At 40.7% G+C, this 17,594-nt stretch overlaps 1 protein-coding gene across 1 annotated transcript in view; it reads right to left on the reverse strand.

Annotated features, from left to right (window-relative positions):
• Positions 1–1,577: 1,577 nt before the first annotated feature.
• Positions 1,578–17,594, reverse strand: part of CDK5RAP1 (CDK5 regulatory subunit associated protein 1) — a 36,187-nt gene continuing 20,170 nt past the window's right edge. The window contains 4 exon segments of the mRNA XM_028169329.2: positions 1,578–1,846; positions 6,316–6,456; positions 11,921–12,070; positions 17,320–17,450. Of these exon segments, the coding sequence (XP_028025130.2) occupies positions 1,766–1,846; positions 6,316–6,456; positions 11,921–12,070; positions 17,320–17,450 (503 nt within the window). The 3' untranslated portion in view covers positions 1,578–1,765.

Here is a 17,594-nt window from a genome sequence, read left to right on the forward strand (position 1 = left end):
TTATTTTTTTTTTGGCCACATCCCGCAGCACGTGGGCTCTTAGTTCTGACCAAGGATCAAATCCGTGTCCCCTGCAGTGGAAGTGCGGAGTCTTAACCACCGGACCACCAGGGAAGTCCCAAGTGCTGGCTTTTTACAAAGGAACTAGGGGATTAGAAAAAAGTGATGGGAAGGAAACTGACCAATTACAGATACCTACTGTATTGTTTGAATTATTTACCACATGTATGTTTCACTTTCTCATAAAAAGTAAAATAAAATTTCCAAAAAAGAATTTTTCACGCATTTTGAATCAAGAACTGAGATGAAGAGCCATGACAAACATTTCTTGAGTAGAAGATGGATCTTGAGGGCAGAAATCAACCCCCTCAAGCCATACCAACAGGTGAAGAAGAGGTTCCTAGCCTGGGATTCCCAAAGGCTGCCATGCAGGTCAGTGGAAGGGGTCAAAAAGAGATCATAGCCAGACACACAATAAAAGCCTCAGCATATCCTAATATACACAGTCTGTTTTAGAAGCAAAATCTTTCAATGATCACTCTCATTTGTTAAGATTTTACTATGGGGGCTTCCCTGGTGGCACAGTGGTTAAGAATCCGCCTGCCAATGCATGGGACACAGGTTCGAGCCCTGGTCCGGGAAGATCCCTCGTGCCGCAGAGCAACTAAGCCCGTGCACCAAAACTACTGAGCCTGCACTCTAGAGTCCACGAGCCACAACTACTGAAGCCCGTGCGCCTAGAGCCCGTGCTCCGCAACAAGAGAAGCCACTGCAAGCCCACGCACCGCAACGAAGAGCAGCCCCCGCTCGCTGCAACTAGAGAAAGCCCACGCACAGCAACGAGGACCCAACACAGCCAAAAATAAATAAATAAAATAAATAAAATTAAAAAAAAAAAGATTTTACTATGTTCCACAGACAGTGCTAAATTCTTTACAAGTATAATCTCATTGAATTCCATATGAGATAAGCATTTTATTATTATCCCCATGTCCCAGGAGAAAATCAAGGCACACAAGAATAATAAAGTAACTACTCAAGTTCACACAACTCTGAAGCAATTGAGTGGGGAATTCAACAAAAGTCCTTCTGACTCCAAATATTCTACACTACCATCTTTTGGATTTTTTTTCATGATCCCCACAGAATGACATAATCTTGGTAGTGAATGGGCCAAAAATGACTCCTCAGAGCCTACTATAAGGTAATGATGCTTTCTAAACTCCAAGTGCTGTCAGACCTGAAGGTAAAGAATGAACTGACAGGCTAAAAAAGGGGTCCATGAGGGAAATTCTCAGGTAAAATATGAGAATGAAGTGAGGAGACAGGCAGCTAAGTCAATGATATCAAACCAAAATGTTAGAAAGATCTAGAGCAGTTTTTGCTAAGCAAATGGTTCTCTCCACCTTCGCCTCCCCTTCAGTCTCTAATTCCTAGGGTACATGGGAGAAAACCAGAGAGATTTTCTGGTGTCCACAGTAGAAATCGGGTTGGGAAACACTTAATCCAGAAACTACAGGGAAAATCTCAGAGACATTAACCAAGGCAAAAATGAAGTAAAAGTAGATAAAAAGGGACCACTTTAGTTTAGGTAAATTTAATGACTGTAAAAGCTGTTCACAAAGAGCAAAGAAATGCATTTTCCATTTCATAGAAAGTTGCTTCACCATTTGCAGCTTGTCTCCAAAGCTTCGTTACCTCTTTCATTAGTGACCAGTCATCTCTCTCTTCCTGCTGGGAAGGAATGAGAGGCCAACCACTCAGGTCAGCAATATGCTGCAGAGTCCTTCAGAGTGGTCCTGCAGAGAACATGTCCTTTAAGTGTCTGAGAGCTGGCGGAGGTGATCTGAAAGAAAACCAATCAGAAGAAGGCAAGGTAACCAGGACTGAACTACAGGGACTTAATGTGAATCGTCCAGAGGAGAGGCCACCAAAAGGAATCTAATGGAGATAACAGGCCAGCAGAGACTGCATGGTTCCTCTGTGCCCCCAATCCTTGGAGGAAGGGACGTTTGATACAATGCTAATGCATATAATTTAAGAAGTCCAAAATAAGTAATTCCCAAACAGCCACTTCTCCCTTTTCTCTTGGGAGATGGCTTCTCCCCAGAGACAACCATAAGGTTCAGGTGTGAGCTGCCTATCACAGACCCTGCCCCTCCTAATCCCAGAGGTAACCTGTGATCCAGGCTGTACCAGTCAAATTCCTCCTTAAGATATTTATGGCCAATATTTGGTGAGAAAGGCTCTCTTTCTTCTCTAATTGAGAGCTGAAAGCATGTGACCCCCAAAATTACCAGGGGCCTCATTTCTGACTATAAGAATGAGTCAGTCCATTAGTAAATATTTATTTAGTGCTTATTGTGTTCTAGGAATTGTCCTAGGTGCTACAGATATCAAGAAGAACAAAACAGATGTTTTTCCTACCCTCAAAGGAGCTTTCAAGAGAAGACAGAGAATATATAAACAAACAAATGAAAATTATTTCAGGCACTAAAAAGTGCTATGAAGATAAAATGAGCTAATGTAAACAGTGAAAAAAGCAAGGCAGAGGGAAGCTTCTTTCAGCACTACAGTGGGCCACTCAAGGAGGTGACATTTAAGAGAACTTGAAGGTTTAAAAGAAGGCAGCCAGGCAAAAATCAAGAGCCTCCTAAGCAACACAGCATGTGCACAGACCCTGACACTGGAACTAGGTCTGAGGGGCAAAAAGGAGGTCACCAAGACTAGAGGAAAGAGAATAAAAAGAGTACAGGGACATGAGGTTGGAAAGGTAGCTGGGGAAGATCATAAAAGGCCACGGACACCCTGCATTTTATGCTGGCTCCAATGAGAAACCACTGCTGGGCTTAAGCAGATGAGTGGGTGATCTAATTTAGAAAGGTCACACTGACTGCTATGGGGCAGAACGACTACAGGAGGGCAAGAACGGAAACAGGAATATGAAGCCTCTGAAATTCTCAGGTACTGTTGGTGGGAGTGTAAACTGGTACAACCATTTTGGCTATTTCTATTATATACACCCTGTTACACAGCAATTCCAAACCATATACCCTATAGAAATGAATATATATTTGCACTAAAACACAGGCATAGTTGTAGCAATTCTATTCATAATAGCTCCAAACTGGAAACAACCAAAATGGCCAATACATAAATTGTGGTATATTCATATAATATGGATAAATATAATCATGGATGAATTGCACAATATCCATGCATCAAAAATATACACTGTATTAGAGCAATTATACTCCAATAAAGATGTTAAATATATATATACATATATACACTGTATGATTCAATTTTATATCAAAAACAAGCAAAACTGAACTATGGTATTAGAAATTAGGATGCAGGGGAAAAGAGTAACTGGTAGGAACATGACAGGGGTTTGGGGAGTTCTGAAAATATTCTGTTTCTTAATTCAGGTGGTATCCACATGGGTAGGGTCACTTTGTGATGATTCATCAAGTAGTACACTTGTGAGCAATTTTCTACATTTATGATATGCTTCAATAAATAATTCATTTTCAAAATATAGAAACAGAAAACCCGTGAGGAGGCTGCTCTAATCTCCCAACCAAGAAATGATGACGGCTTAGAGAAGGAGCGAAACGGTCAGGTCCAAGATACATCCCACAGGTAGAGCCGAAACAGATGAACTACTGATGGGGAGTCCAGGAAAGTAAGTGTCTAGGATGGTTCCTATATCTTGGGTTTGAGCCACTGGGTGGTGCCATTTGCTGAGACGGAGGCTTGAAAGGAAGAAAACTGCGGGAAAGTGGGAAGAATTCATTCTATTTTGGCCACATTAAGTTTAGATGCAAGAAAGAAAGGAGACAAATGCAAATCTGGAGAGGAAGTGAAGGGATGGAAGCAAAAAACACAAGGAGCAGCGTGACAGAAGACACAGACGCTTCCTACACAGTCCCACATGAGCAGATAGCATGGGCAGGTGGAGATGTGAGTGAGCTGGTGGAAACACGGATGAGACAATGAGATTTCACCTAATTGTATCGATTTTCTCTATGAAATATGAGGCAAAGACATCAGCTGAGACTAGGATTTAGATAAGTGAGCGAAGATTTAGGGAGAATGAGAGTGGAAATTACTGGGGAAATACAGTAGGATTAGGATTTCAGCGCCATTCATTTGAGCTTTATGGCATGAATGTGAACTGAGTGCAGTTGGTTTATGCGAAGAGACTGTTATTTGTCCCCCAACAGTTCTCCTGTTCTTCCTCAGAACTCCCGATTTTTAACTGGGCACATCGTCATTCAGAATGAAGACCACACTTCTCAGCTTCTTTGCAGCCTGGCGTGGTGTGTTACCATGGTGGAAATAGTACGTGCAACTTCTGCAAACTGTCCTAAAAGGAAGAGGGCAAGCCCTTCACCTTTCTTCTTCCTGCTTCCTACTAGCTAGGACATGGCTGCTGGAACAGCCATCTTGAATCATAAGGTGACCTTGAGGATGGAGGCCACACACAGCAGAGCAAAAGACAGAAGGAGCCTAGACCCTTGGTGATCACGGAGCCATCACAATCACCAGTCCTGGACCTTCTATATCTAGATTTTTATGACAAAGAGAACTCCTACCTTATTTAAGCCACTGTATTTTGAGTTTTCAATCACCATCATCTGACCTAATCTATGTAATAGAGATTAACTGTGTGCTCTTCCCCAACAATGTTCAGCTGCTAGGGTGCAGCTGCAGAGTAAGCAGATAATCACTTTCACCAAGGTTGGAGTTTAGCCAAATAAGCACCATAGAAGAAAGGGAGACAAGAAAATGAAATTTATGAGGAAATGGTTCTAGCACAGCCCGGGGACTCTAAGTGGAGAAAGATGAGAAAAGTGACAGAAAGATCTAACAGACCCCTGGTTCCACATCTTCTCCATTCTGATCCTTTCACTAAATCTTACTTGTGGGGTTTATGTCACTTCGGAACAAAAAAAGAGTCCCAAGTAACATAAGTATCGGAACAAAAAAAGAGTCCCAAGTATCACCTTTCTATCTTTCTTGACAAATGGAATTTTTCCATTTTACAAAAGAATATCATACTAACATTACAACCCATACCACCAAACTCATCTTGCAAATAACCCTTATCTATAGTAGAAAGAGAATAGGAAGAGGTATGAAAAAGCAACTGAAAATCAAAGAAGCAAACATTCAGAAGACAAAGAAGAAAACAAGACAGTGTCAAAAAGAAAGAATGAACAAGTAGAAAAACCTATGAGAGACTGTTTCCAGATCAATCACGTTGCTGCCTAGTAGGAATAACTCCATTTAGGAAATCTCTAGGTAATGCTGAAAGTAAGACAATCCCCAGTCAGGACAAGGCCAGAAAGGAATGGGATCATCAAGTCCCCAACCTGCAAAATCATTGTTTTTGTCAGATGGACAGAACAGAAAAGTTCTGAGCACTGGTAAAATTTCCAGGCCAATCTACAGAAGTTACATGCCAGGAGAATGAGCCTCCCTCAGCTGCACACCACGAACCATGGCTCCCATGACTCCAGAGGGAGGTGACGGAAGAGCAAGGACAGAAAGCAGAGAAGAGGGTAAGGCACTAAGGAACAGGGTGGAGGACACAACACTGAACAACATCAGCAGAAGCATCACCCTCTCGCCACATCGCTCTTGTGCAGATGCTTCAAAGCTCAGTGTTGGAAAAGTGGTCTTGCTCCTGCCCACCTCATCAGTACGTGTCCTGCCAGTCTCTGGCTCTGGGGCAAAGTGGACATGAGGAAAAAAAGGAAGATGGCAGTACCAGACCTCTGGTAGTGTAGGAAGAAAAAGAAGAAGGAAGAAACTCATGAACGAGGGAAGAAAGGAGGAATATCCTCAGTGAAACGGGGAGAGGAAGAAAGGGAAAATCCCACAGCCATTCAACTAGACCTGTTAGTCCAGGGAAGGGATGCAGGAAACTGGAGCACATGTAAGTTAGGGATGCCTGGAGCATTAGAGACCTTGAAGGGCATGCTGATCTCTGACAGAGAGAACTATCAACTCACTTAAAATCACTTACACTTCCTGGTCTCTCTGCAGCAGGAAACTACTTGCCACTATGTATTCCAACCTCACCAAATTCCCAGAAAGAACCCTTTCAGGGCAGGAGAGAAGAAAAACAGAAAGCCTAGTTTGGAGCAGTCTAAAATTCAATTCAAGTGCCCTTCCATTGGTCAGGTTGAGAGAGATTTTTATTTTACTAAAGAATTTCTCCAGGAAAAAATTTCATTCCCCCAAATTATCCAGTCCAACACCCACTTCACAGTGCAAGTCAACAGTGCAAAAGGACACCCTTACCTTCACCAGCACATAGTCCCCAGGCTGAGCTTGGACCCTGAGCCCAGAGTTAGTGACATCCTCCATCTCTACATCAGGAAAGATCACCTTAAGGTTTCCATCATTCCGGCCATACAGGTCAGTGGCAGAGCGTTTACTGAGCTGCAAAAGAACAGAGGAGAGGTTATGAATCTGTCACAATCATCAGTTCTTGGTCTCAGATCCCCCGGGGTCTGACCCATAGAGCATTTCTATTTTTTTTTTTAATTATTTATTTATTTATGTTTGGCTGCGTTGGGTCTTTGCTGCTACACGCGGGCTTTCTCTAGTTGCGGCGGCGAGTGGGGGCTACTCTTTGTTGCGGTGGGCTTCTCATTGTGGTGGCTTCTCTTGCTGCAGAGCATGGGCTCTAGGCGCACGGGCTTCAGTAGTTGTGGCTCGCGGGCTCTAGAGCGCAGACTCAGTAGTTGTGGCGCACGGCCTTAGTTGTTCCACAGCATGTGGGATCTTCCGGGACCAGGGCTCGAACCCATGTCCCCTGCACTGGCAGGCGGATTCTTAACCACTGTGCCACCAGGAAAGTCCCCATAGAGCATTTCTTAACCAAGGAATCACAAGACTAAGTGCTTTACTGCTGCTTCACCAACAAGGGCAGTAAATAGCACACAACAGAAGCTCAATAAAATTTTCTGACAATATCATATATGATTCAATCAACAAGTCTTTGATTACAAAATTACCTTTTGCGGGAATGGACTTCCAACAGGCCTGATGCCAAGGACATATGGGTGATACACTTGGCAAAAGGGCTCTCACTTCACAGAGTCTCATAGTAATCACTCAGGAATGTTCTGGGGTTGTCTGGCCTGCATTACTTGTCTCAATGAATAGGCAGACTGGAAGCCAGAGTCTCCATCACAACATGCAAAAGACTGGGCCAGGAGAATACTAAAACCAGTATGATGGTATTAATTTCCAGAACATACCCAAGTCTTTCTCCTCCAATCATGAGGAAGTGATAAAAAACAAATTTATCCTCAGGCCTTAAATACCAGGAAACTGGACAAAAATATATGAGACACCTATTTTCAGATATTGGACAACAGATTTGCAAAACTATGATCCCCAAGAGAAGGAAAACAAATGGGGTGAGCCCTTCAATCACCCCTGCATTCTACCAGAAGACACGTGCCAGACCAGAGAATGCAAAGCAGGGAGGGAGATCTCAAGGCAGAGCATGGTGGTTCTCTCTAAATTGAGGAAAGTTGGATCAAAGTCCAGGGAGCCTGCAATAGCTGGAAATTGTGGAGCAAGTTCGAGAGAGGAGGGAGCTAAGCAGAAAAAGAGCTGTAGAAATGTGCATAGCGGCCCCCTGAGTCTTTGCTGAATAATAATACATCCCTGTGTGGAGCACAAATCCATGATGTCAGACAAAGAAAGTAACCTGGGAACTGTCAGCTGGTTAGCTCCCAGATCTCACAAAGGGCTAGGAATCATCTGACCTACCACCAAATAGTCCTCACTGACTCCTTGGAACATGCAGTAATGACTCTAGAAGAGCCATAAGTAGTACTAAGGTTAAACTATCCCTAGAATAAAAAAACTTTTCTAGCAAAGATTAAAAACAAGCCTTGATGACCATTCTGACCGGTGTGACGTGTGGAATCTAGAAAAATGGTACAGATCAACCTATCTGCAGGGCAGGAACAGAGACGCAGACATAGAGAATGGACATGTGGTCACAGGGGGGAAGGGGAGGGTGGGATGAATTGGGAGATTAGTGTTGATATATACACGATCATGTGTAAAACAAATAGCTAGTGGGAACCTGCTGTATAGCACAGGGAGCTCAGCTCAGTGCTCTGTGATGACCTAGATGGGTGGGATAGGGGTGGGCGGTAGGAGAGACGTCCAAGAGGGAGAGGATATATGTATACATATAGCTGATTCACTTCGTTGTACAACAGAAACTAACATTGTAAAGCAACTATACTCCAATTAAATCAAAACAAAAAAAACCTTGAAAGGATCAAACAAAACTACAAACTACAAGTAACAAAACTGCTTATCAGAACAAAGCCCAACACAAAACCCAGACACTCAAAAATAATGTCTGACAGCAAAATGTCCAACATCCAATCAAAAATCACTAGATATGCCCAGAAGCAGAAAAACGTGACTCTTAATCAAGAGAAAAGTCAGTCAATAGAAACAGACCTAGAAATGATAGCAGTGATGGAATTATCACAAAGATATTAAACCAGCTATTGTAATTTAGCTCAAATACTAAGTTTCAAAAGAAAACAAGAACACAGAAGAGAAGCAGAAGATATTTTTAAAAAACCAAATGTAACTTACAGAGATGAAAAATATATGATCTAAAATTTTTAATTCAATACATAATAGCAAATGAGACACTACCAAAGAAAAGAATAATGAACCTGAAGACAGAAAAACAGAAACTGTTTAAAAAGAAGCACAGATATAAAAAAGAGAAAAAAAACTGAACAGCCTCAGTGTCCTATGACACAATATCAAGTGGTTGGACACACAGGTGACTGGAGAAGGAGAGAAGAAACGGGGGGCGGAAGACGGCTGGCAGGAAGGAGGAGTACAGAAAAAATATCTGAAGAATAGTAAATGAAAATTTTCCAAATTTGATGAAAATTATAAACTCACAAACTAAGTAGCCTTAACATATCCCAAACAAAATACAAAGAAAGCCATGCCAAGACACATCAAATTTCTAAAAAGTGATAAAATGACAACTAACACAACATGTAATACTAAACTAAATCTTTTTCTTATAAATGACAGTTCTGAGACAAATGGAGAAATTTAAATGGGGGTCTAAGGACTGGATGGTAGTAATCTAACAAGCTTAATTTTCTGCTTCTGATGGTTGTACTACAGTTGCATAGGAGAATGCTCCTGTTTGCACAAAATACACACTGCAATATTTGGGGAATTGGGGGCATCAGGGCAACTTACTCTCAAAAGCTTCAAAGAACAAAGTTCTTTGTACTATACTGCTACTTTTCTACAAGTTTGCGATGTTTTACAATAAATTTTTTGAAAGAGAGAGTGTTCATGTTCCATGATTTGAACAAACCAACCATAAAAGAACATTTATAAGACAAAGAGGGAAACTGGAACATCAACTACATATTTGATAATATTAAGAAACTACTGTCAATTATTTCAGATATGATAGTCACATTATGTCTATTTTAAAAAAGAGTCATCTTTTAGAGATATATACTGAAATAATTACTGACAAAATAATATATGTCTTGTACTTGCTTCAAAACAACTCAGTGGCGGCAGTAGAGATGAAACAAGATCAGCCATGATTAACACTGTATTGACAAACTGCTGAGGCTGGTTAAGGGGTATGTGGGCATTCACTAACCTCTCTATACCTATTTTTTTTTTTAGATTCTCCATAATTTGAAAAGGTTGGGGGGGTGGTACTTTTAGGCTACAGAATGAGACAGATATGGGTCAAATTCTGGCTCTGCCACACTAGCTGTGTGACCTTGGGGAAGTTATTCTCTGAGTCTCCTTTCTTCAACTACAAAAGTGGGCTAATAACAGCACTACTCCCAAGGACTGTGGTGGGACTCAACGTGCATATGACTATAAAGTACACAGTTCCTGGCACATAGTAAATGCTCAGTATACAGAAGTTATCATCTTCTCTGACACTGAATACAGCAACCTGGTGTTTTAAGCTGGCCATGGGACTTCCCTGGCGGTCCAGTGCTCAAGACTGCACGCTTCCACTGCAAGGGGCATGGGTTCAATCCCTGGTCGGGGAACTAAGATCCCACATGCCGTCCAGCGCAGCCAAAATAAATAAATAAATAAATAAACTGGCCATGACTGGAGGAAAGAAAGTCTCCCCTAAGAAAAAGTGAAGACTCCAATGCTGACCTTGAAAAATTCATTTATTCTCTAGCCCCAGGTGAGTACTGGCTTATGCTGGATGTGTTTTAAAAAAAAACAAACAAAAAACCTTGTTTTGGTTCATTTAATTACCATGGGCTCTCTGTGGGGTTGATAAAGTCTTGGACAAAAATTAGTAACCTTTGAGTACTTATTCATTCAATCAAAAGACAGGTACACTATTCTGTACCAGACCCTGTGTGAGGAGAGCTGGGCATACAATAAGACCTAATTCCTACTGGATAAAATGTGGATTGCTAATAGACATGTTCATGTACAGATCTCCAGAATCACAGTGACACCCTAAATAACAAAGCATTTATCGAGGCAAACACTTTTGAGGTATTTCACCAGCTCAGCATCACCAACCATCAGCAGCTACTAGACCAGACCACAGGAAGATTCCTAACCCAAGCTGAGTTGATCGGATTCCCTCTCCTGGAAATTTGAATTGGAGCTGAAAGACACAACTTCGGTCTGTGAAAAACTGGAACTATACCATGAAACACAGGAACTATAGGGCTGCTGTACTCTGCCACACAGATGAAGAATCAGGAAAAGCTGGTCTGAGGAGGAGAGAAGAAAGTCTGAGCCTCAAAGGCTTCCCAGACTGGGTACAGTCCCTTCCAGATACCTGGCAGTATTCTTGCTTTTGGGCTCCACAAAACACTCCTGAAGTCTTATACAACACAGAATTATTTTTGGCTTAGACTGAATGGCTTGAACAAATTTCCCACTGTTACTCACTACCAGAGAGTCCTAACAAACACAAATACCAAGCAATTGCTGGTTTTGACACTGCCATATCCTACAGCATGGAGCAGGACTCTCCTTTCTCAAACCTGGACTTGTGAGGAGTCACAGAAAGAGCCCTATCTCTCTCTTTCCTTTCCTCTTCAATAGCCGAAGCATGCAGCTTCACAGAAGGTTAGGTTCCCTAACTCACCCCTTATCCCATCTGTTTAGTGCTCTAAATGATGACTAGGTTCCCAAACTTGACCACAGAAGACTACAGAACCCCAAACTTCCGAAACGCAGTACATTTCTAAGAAAGTGTGATTTCTAAAAGGACTGAAAACAAACAATAAAATTGTTTCTAAAAATACACATATAATAGTGTTTCCAAAAAGGTGGAGCAGAAATACTTTTCACTAATCCTTTCACTAAATACAAAAATATCCTTCAGGAATGAAGAAGAAATCAAGACACTCTAAGATGAAGGAAAACAAAGAGAATGTGCTGCCAGAGTGTCTAAAGGGAGTCCTCTAAGCAAAAAGTAAACAAAAAAGAAGGAACCCTGGAACAACAGGAAGAAAGAAAAACAGACATGATAACTTGCAAAGAAAATCCCAAGCAACCTACCCAAAAAACTCCTAGAACTACTGAGTTCAGCAAGATCAGAGGATACAAGATAGAAATACAAAAACCAATTATTTCTACATACTAACAGTGAACATATGGACACCCAAAATAAAAATATAGTTGCAATTACAATAGCTAAAAAAAAAAAAAACAATGGGTGTAAATCTAAGAAAACATGTACAGGATCTGTATGTTGAAAACTGCTAAAAGAAATCAAAGATCTAAATAAAGGGAGATATACTGTGCTCTAAAAAACAAAAAACAAACAAACAACAACAACAACAAAATATATATATATACATACACATAGCCTTACCCCCTCCACCAGCACCAGCTGGGTACAACCCACAAAGGTCTTGTTGGCTTTTGTTGCTTCTTCTCGGAAGACAGTGATAAGTTCCTCCAAACGCCTTAATTTTACCTCTTCCGGGATATCATCCTTCAGCCTGTGATATGCCCGTGTCTTCTATTAAAAAAAAAAAAGAGATGGAGGTCACCACGGACTTGTAGAATCCGTTCTTCAAGCACAGAGGCAGACATGCTCATCCAATTTGCAATTTACAGTCACATGTATAGGAACTCAAGCCACACCACAAGGGTTCTGTAGCTCTTGGGCCTTCTAAGAGAAAAAGGTAACTATGCAGTGGAGCCACGTTTTTGCAAGGGTTAAATTCTAAATTTAGTACATGAAAATCATAGACTCAAAATTGTTCTTGATATTTTTATAGGACACAGACACTAAATAATTCATATACCGGGTTACTCAGCAGCAGTGTCTATAAAGACACAAGATGCAAAGCATAGTAAATGTTTATCAATAGGGAACCAGTAGGGCCTTCCCTGGTGGTGCAGTGGGTAAGACTCTGCACTCCCAATGCAGGGGGCCCAGGTTCGATCCCTGGTCAGGGAACTAGATCCCACATGCATGCCGCAACTAAGAGTCCGCATGGCGCAACTAAGAAGTCTGCATTGGAGAAAAGACAGTCTCTTCAATAAGTGGTGCTGGGAAAACTGGACAGCTACATGTAAAAGAATGAAATTAGAATACTCCCTAACACCATACACAAAAATAAACTCAAAATGGATTAGAGACCTAAATGTAAGACTGGACACTATAAAACTTTTAGAGGAAAACATAGGAAGAATACTCTTTGACATAAATCACAGCAAGATCTTTTTTGACCCACCTCCTAGAGTAATGGAAATAAAAACAAAAATAAACAAATGGGACCTAATGAAACTTAAAAGCTTTTGCACAGCAAAGGAAACCAGAAACAAGACAAAAAGACAACCCTCAGAATGGGAGAAAATATTTGCAAACGAATCAACGGACAAAGGATTAATCTCCAAAATATATAAACAGCTCATGCAGCTCAATATTAAAGAAACAAACACCCCAATCCAAAAATGGGCAGAAGACCTAAATAGACATTTCTCCAAAGAAGACATACAGACAGCCACGAAGCACATGAAAAGATGCTCAACATCACTAATTATTAGAGGAATGCAAATCAAAACTACAACGAGGTATCACCTCACACCAGTTAGAATGGGCATCATCAGAAAATCTACAAACAACAAATGCTGGAGAGGGTGTGGAGAAAAGGGAACCCTCTTGCACTGTTGGTGGGAATGTAAATTGATACAGCCACTATGGAGAACAGTATGGAGGTTCCTTAAAAAACTAAAAATAGAATTACCATATGACCCAGCAATCCCACTACTGAGCATATACCCTGAGAAAAATTCAAAAAGACACATGCACCCCAATGTTCATTGCAGCACTATTTACAATAGCCAGGTCATGGAAGCAACCTAAATGCCCATCAACAGACGAATGGATAAAGAAGTTGTGGTACATATATACAATGGAATATTACTTAGCCATAAAAAGGAACAAAATTGAGTCACTTGTTGAGACGTGGATGGATCTAGAGACTATCATACAGAGTGAAGTAAGTCAGAAAGAGAAAAACAAATATCGTATATTAACACATGTATGTGGAACCTAGAAAAATGGTACAGATGAGCCGGGTTGCGGGGCAGAAGTTGAGACACAGTTGTAGAGAACAGACATATGGACACCAAGGGGGGAAAACTGCGGTGGGGTGGGGATGGTGGTGTGCTGAATTGGGCGATTGGGATTGACATGTATACACTGATGTGTATAAAATTGATGACTAATAAGAACCTGCAGTATAAAAAAACAAACAAACAAAACAACTAATACTAAACTTTCATTGGGTTATTTGTATGGAAATATGTTAATATAAATGTTTCAGACATTATATGAAATTTCTAAAAATCTTATATGTTCTGGTATAATGTTATAAATCATAATCCTAGTTATTACTTTAAAATGTATATCTCAGAAATAACTAATTTTCTTGTCAGCTGCATTATTATGAACTTTCATCAAATCTTTAACCATGGTCATTTTTAAGTCTTTTGTCATTTACAGATAGTTCTGGGTGTACTCTGATGCTTTTGCAAATATGTTCCTATAAAAGGGTTTCATCTTCAAGAAATTCATGGAAAAGACTCTGAGAAGTACAGGTTTCTGGTAACTGACTGTACTGCTGAACTGAATGAATAAGCATTTTCAGAAGTCTAATGAAAAACTGATGAACTCATAAAAGTGCTAACAAAAGATCAAGATAAAAAAAAAAATTAATTACATGGGACTGAGTGAACTGATGAGGATGAGTATAATTTTTGTGACTTTCTGTCTGAATTAAAAAAAAAAAAGTCCCACAAGGACTCAGAGGCAAAGAATATACAAATCAATTTTCACTGCAAAGTAAAGGAGCTGTTACAGTGGAGGATTACTGGACTGAATGTCAATATTATGACATAGCATGAGTGTGTTTCATGTTTGGTAATTGCAATCATTGTTGCTTTTGTTGTGGTCATCCATGTACAATGCTTGGTGTCAGTCTATTTATCTCTTGTAAAAATAAAATACAGTGTGTGTGTGTGTGAAAAAAAAAAAAAAAAGTCTGCATGCTGCAACTAAAAGATCCCACATGCCACAACTAAAGATCCGACGTGCCACAACTAAGACCCAGTGCAGCCAAATAAATAAATAATTTTAAAAAATTTATTTAAAAAAATAGGTAACCAGTAAAACAAATTGTGGTTTATCTACACAATGGAATACTACACAGTTGTGAAAAAGAATGAAATAGCTATGTATATAGATATGATTGCTCTCCAAAATATACTCTGAACAGAAATAAGCAAGGCACAGATCAACATGTATAATAAATTTGATGTAGAAAGTATACATATAAATATATTTATAAATACATGAAATGTCTCTGGAAGGTTAAAGAAGAAGTTGCTAAGAGCAGTTGCCTTCAGGGAAGGAACTGAAAAACTAGGCAACCTAGGAAGAAAAAACAACTCCTTTGCACTGCATACTATTTTGACCTTTTGAATTTTATACCACACCCAGGTTTTACCCAGTCAAAAAAAAAAAAAAAGAAAGAAAGAAAATGTATCCTTGAAATCATCCAAAATCATAGTGTATATACATGTTTATATATATAAATATACACACACACGTTTATATATATCTTTATGTACACAAGCTCATAATGGAGTTGGAGAACCACTGAGCTAGACAAAAGTGGAAAGTCTGTACACCAAAGTCTGGACATTCAAACCAATCTGCCTTTAAGAGAACTACCATAGGGCTTCCCTGGTGGCGCAGTGGTTGAGAATCTGCCTGCCAATGCAGGGGACACGGGTTCGAGCCCTGGTCTGGGAAGATCCCACATGCCACGGAGCAACTAGGCCCGTGAGCCACAATTACTGAGCCTGCGCGTCTGGAGCCTGTTCTCCGCAACAAGAGAGGCCGCGATAATGAGAGGCCCGCGCACCGCGATGAAGAGTGGCCCCGCTTGCCACAACTAGAGAAAGCCCTCGCACAGAAACGAAGACCCAACACAGCCATAAATAAATAAATAAATAAATAAATAAAACCTTTAAAAACAAAAAACAAAAAACAAACAAACAAAAAAAAAAACAGTATAAAAAAAAGAGAACTACCATATCCAGAGGGAAATGAAGAATGGGTAGAGAATTCTAAAACAGAATTCTCTTACAGGGTTTACTCTATTCTGTCTTATTATTAATAACTAACCTCTATTGTGCACTTAACTATTATAAAACACTATTTTAAGTGCTTTATATATATTATCTTAATCCTCAAAATAACCTGATGAGGTTGGTATTAATGTTATCCCTTTTCACAGATGAAGAAAGCAAAAACTTTTCCCAAGGTCACACATTATTAAATGGGAAAGGTACAATGTGAGTGCTTGTTCTCATCCACTATGCTACTTGATTAAGCCTCTAGGACCTTAACCCTAATCTAGGAATTAGACTCCAAAGTAAACACTCATATTCAATGCCCATAGGATATGCTTCCACCTCATACTGAAAACTCACTTCCCAACTCTAGCATTAAAAAGAATTTCTCTTGGGCTTCCCTGGTGGTGCAGTGGTTAAGAATCTGCCTGCCAATCCAAGGGACACAGGTTCAATCCCTGGCCTGGGAGGATCCCAAAAGCTGCGGAGCAACTAAGCCCGCGAGCCACAACTACTGAGCCCACGTGCCACAACTACTGAAGCCTGCGCGCCTAGAGCCCATGCTCCACAACAAGAGAAGCCACCACAATGAGAAGCCCGTGCACCGCAACGAAGAGCAGCCCCCACTCACCACAATTAGAGAAAGCTCGCGCACAGCAACAAAGACCCAACACAGCCAAAAATAAATAAATAAATTTATTTAAAAAAAAAAATTTCTCTTGCATATTTGTGATGTCCACAGAGATGAAGCAAATTGGAACCCAACAACCCTTCTGATGCTTCATCCCTGAAACAATTCTATAAGAGACATCAATATACACATTGGCTCACTTACACTGTCTACAGAATACTAGGTAGTGAGCTTTAAAAGACGTGAATTAGCTTGGTTGATGACAGCTGAGTGACAGTGATGGTTCAATCATTCATCAGATAGCTTTTCCCTGGCCACAGAGACCCCTCAGCCTCCAGCCCAAACACATGGCAAGCTGCCCCTGAGGTGACTGCGGGGATGAGAAGTGACCCATGCAAAATCATCCCTACTATCAAGAAAATGGCAGACAACCAGAACTATCCCCTCTCTGCAGGAAATATGCATTACCCTTCCTTTTCTTTCTCATCTCCTTCTGCTTTGCTTTCCTGGGAATCTGTGTTATAGGAGAAACTCTAAAGTGGACATCAGTGGGTTCACTTGGCCTAGAAAAATGGAAATTAAAAATGGCTGAGGATGGCTAGGAGGGCAACAAGGAGCCTCTGTAAAACAAATCACATCTGTTGGCCAAAAAAGAAGTTCTGCATATTAATAAAAGATTTTCGGTTTCTTTTAAAGAGAATAGTGCCCCTCCCTCCACTTTCAAATTCTGAACCTAAACATAATTTTAAATATTCTAATGAAGAGGAATATTAGCACAATTGTTTTTCATCTCAAATTGCTGAACTGTATAAAAGGGTAGACAGGTTTATTAGAAAAAATAAAGAAATGAATGGTAAGATCCTTGTGGTTTCTCAAGGACAGCCTCGCTGCCACTTTCTTTTCTTCCCAGCTGTCCACAATCGACCAGAAACTGGTCGGGAATGATGTCAGTCTCAGCATAGTAGCTCCTCCCCCAGCCCAGGACTCACCTGTCTCATGCTGTAGGCAAAGAGGAAGCCCATGTTGTACTGAACTTCCTGAAGCAAAGACACTGTCTGGAGGTGATCTTCCTCCGTCTCACCACAAAAGCCAGCAATGAAATCGCTGCTGAGGCTCACACCTGTGACACACAACAAAAGAGAGCATGTCACTGCTGCTTACCTTCAAGAGAAGCCTTTGGTACTGGTGGATTACAGAGGGAAGGATAGAGACTGTAAGGCCTTCCCTGGAGCTAGCCAATCCGTGTGCAAGTAAAACGGAACAG

Source organism: Balaenoptera acutorostrata, chromosome 15, assembly GCF_949987535.1.
Source record: "Balaenoptera acutorostrata chromosome 15, mBalAcu1.1, whole genome shotgun sequence".
NCBI lineage: Eukaryota > Metazoa > Chordata > Mammalia > Artiodactyla > Balaenopteridae > Balaenoptera > Balaenoptera acutorostrata.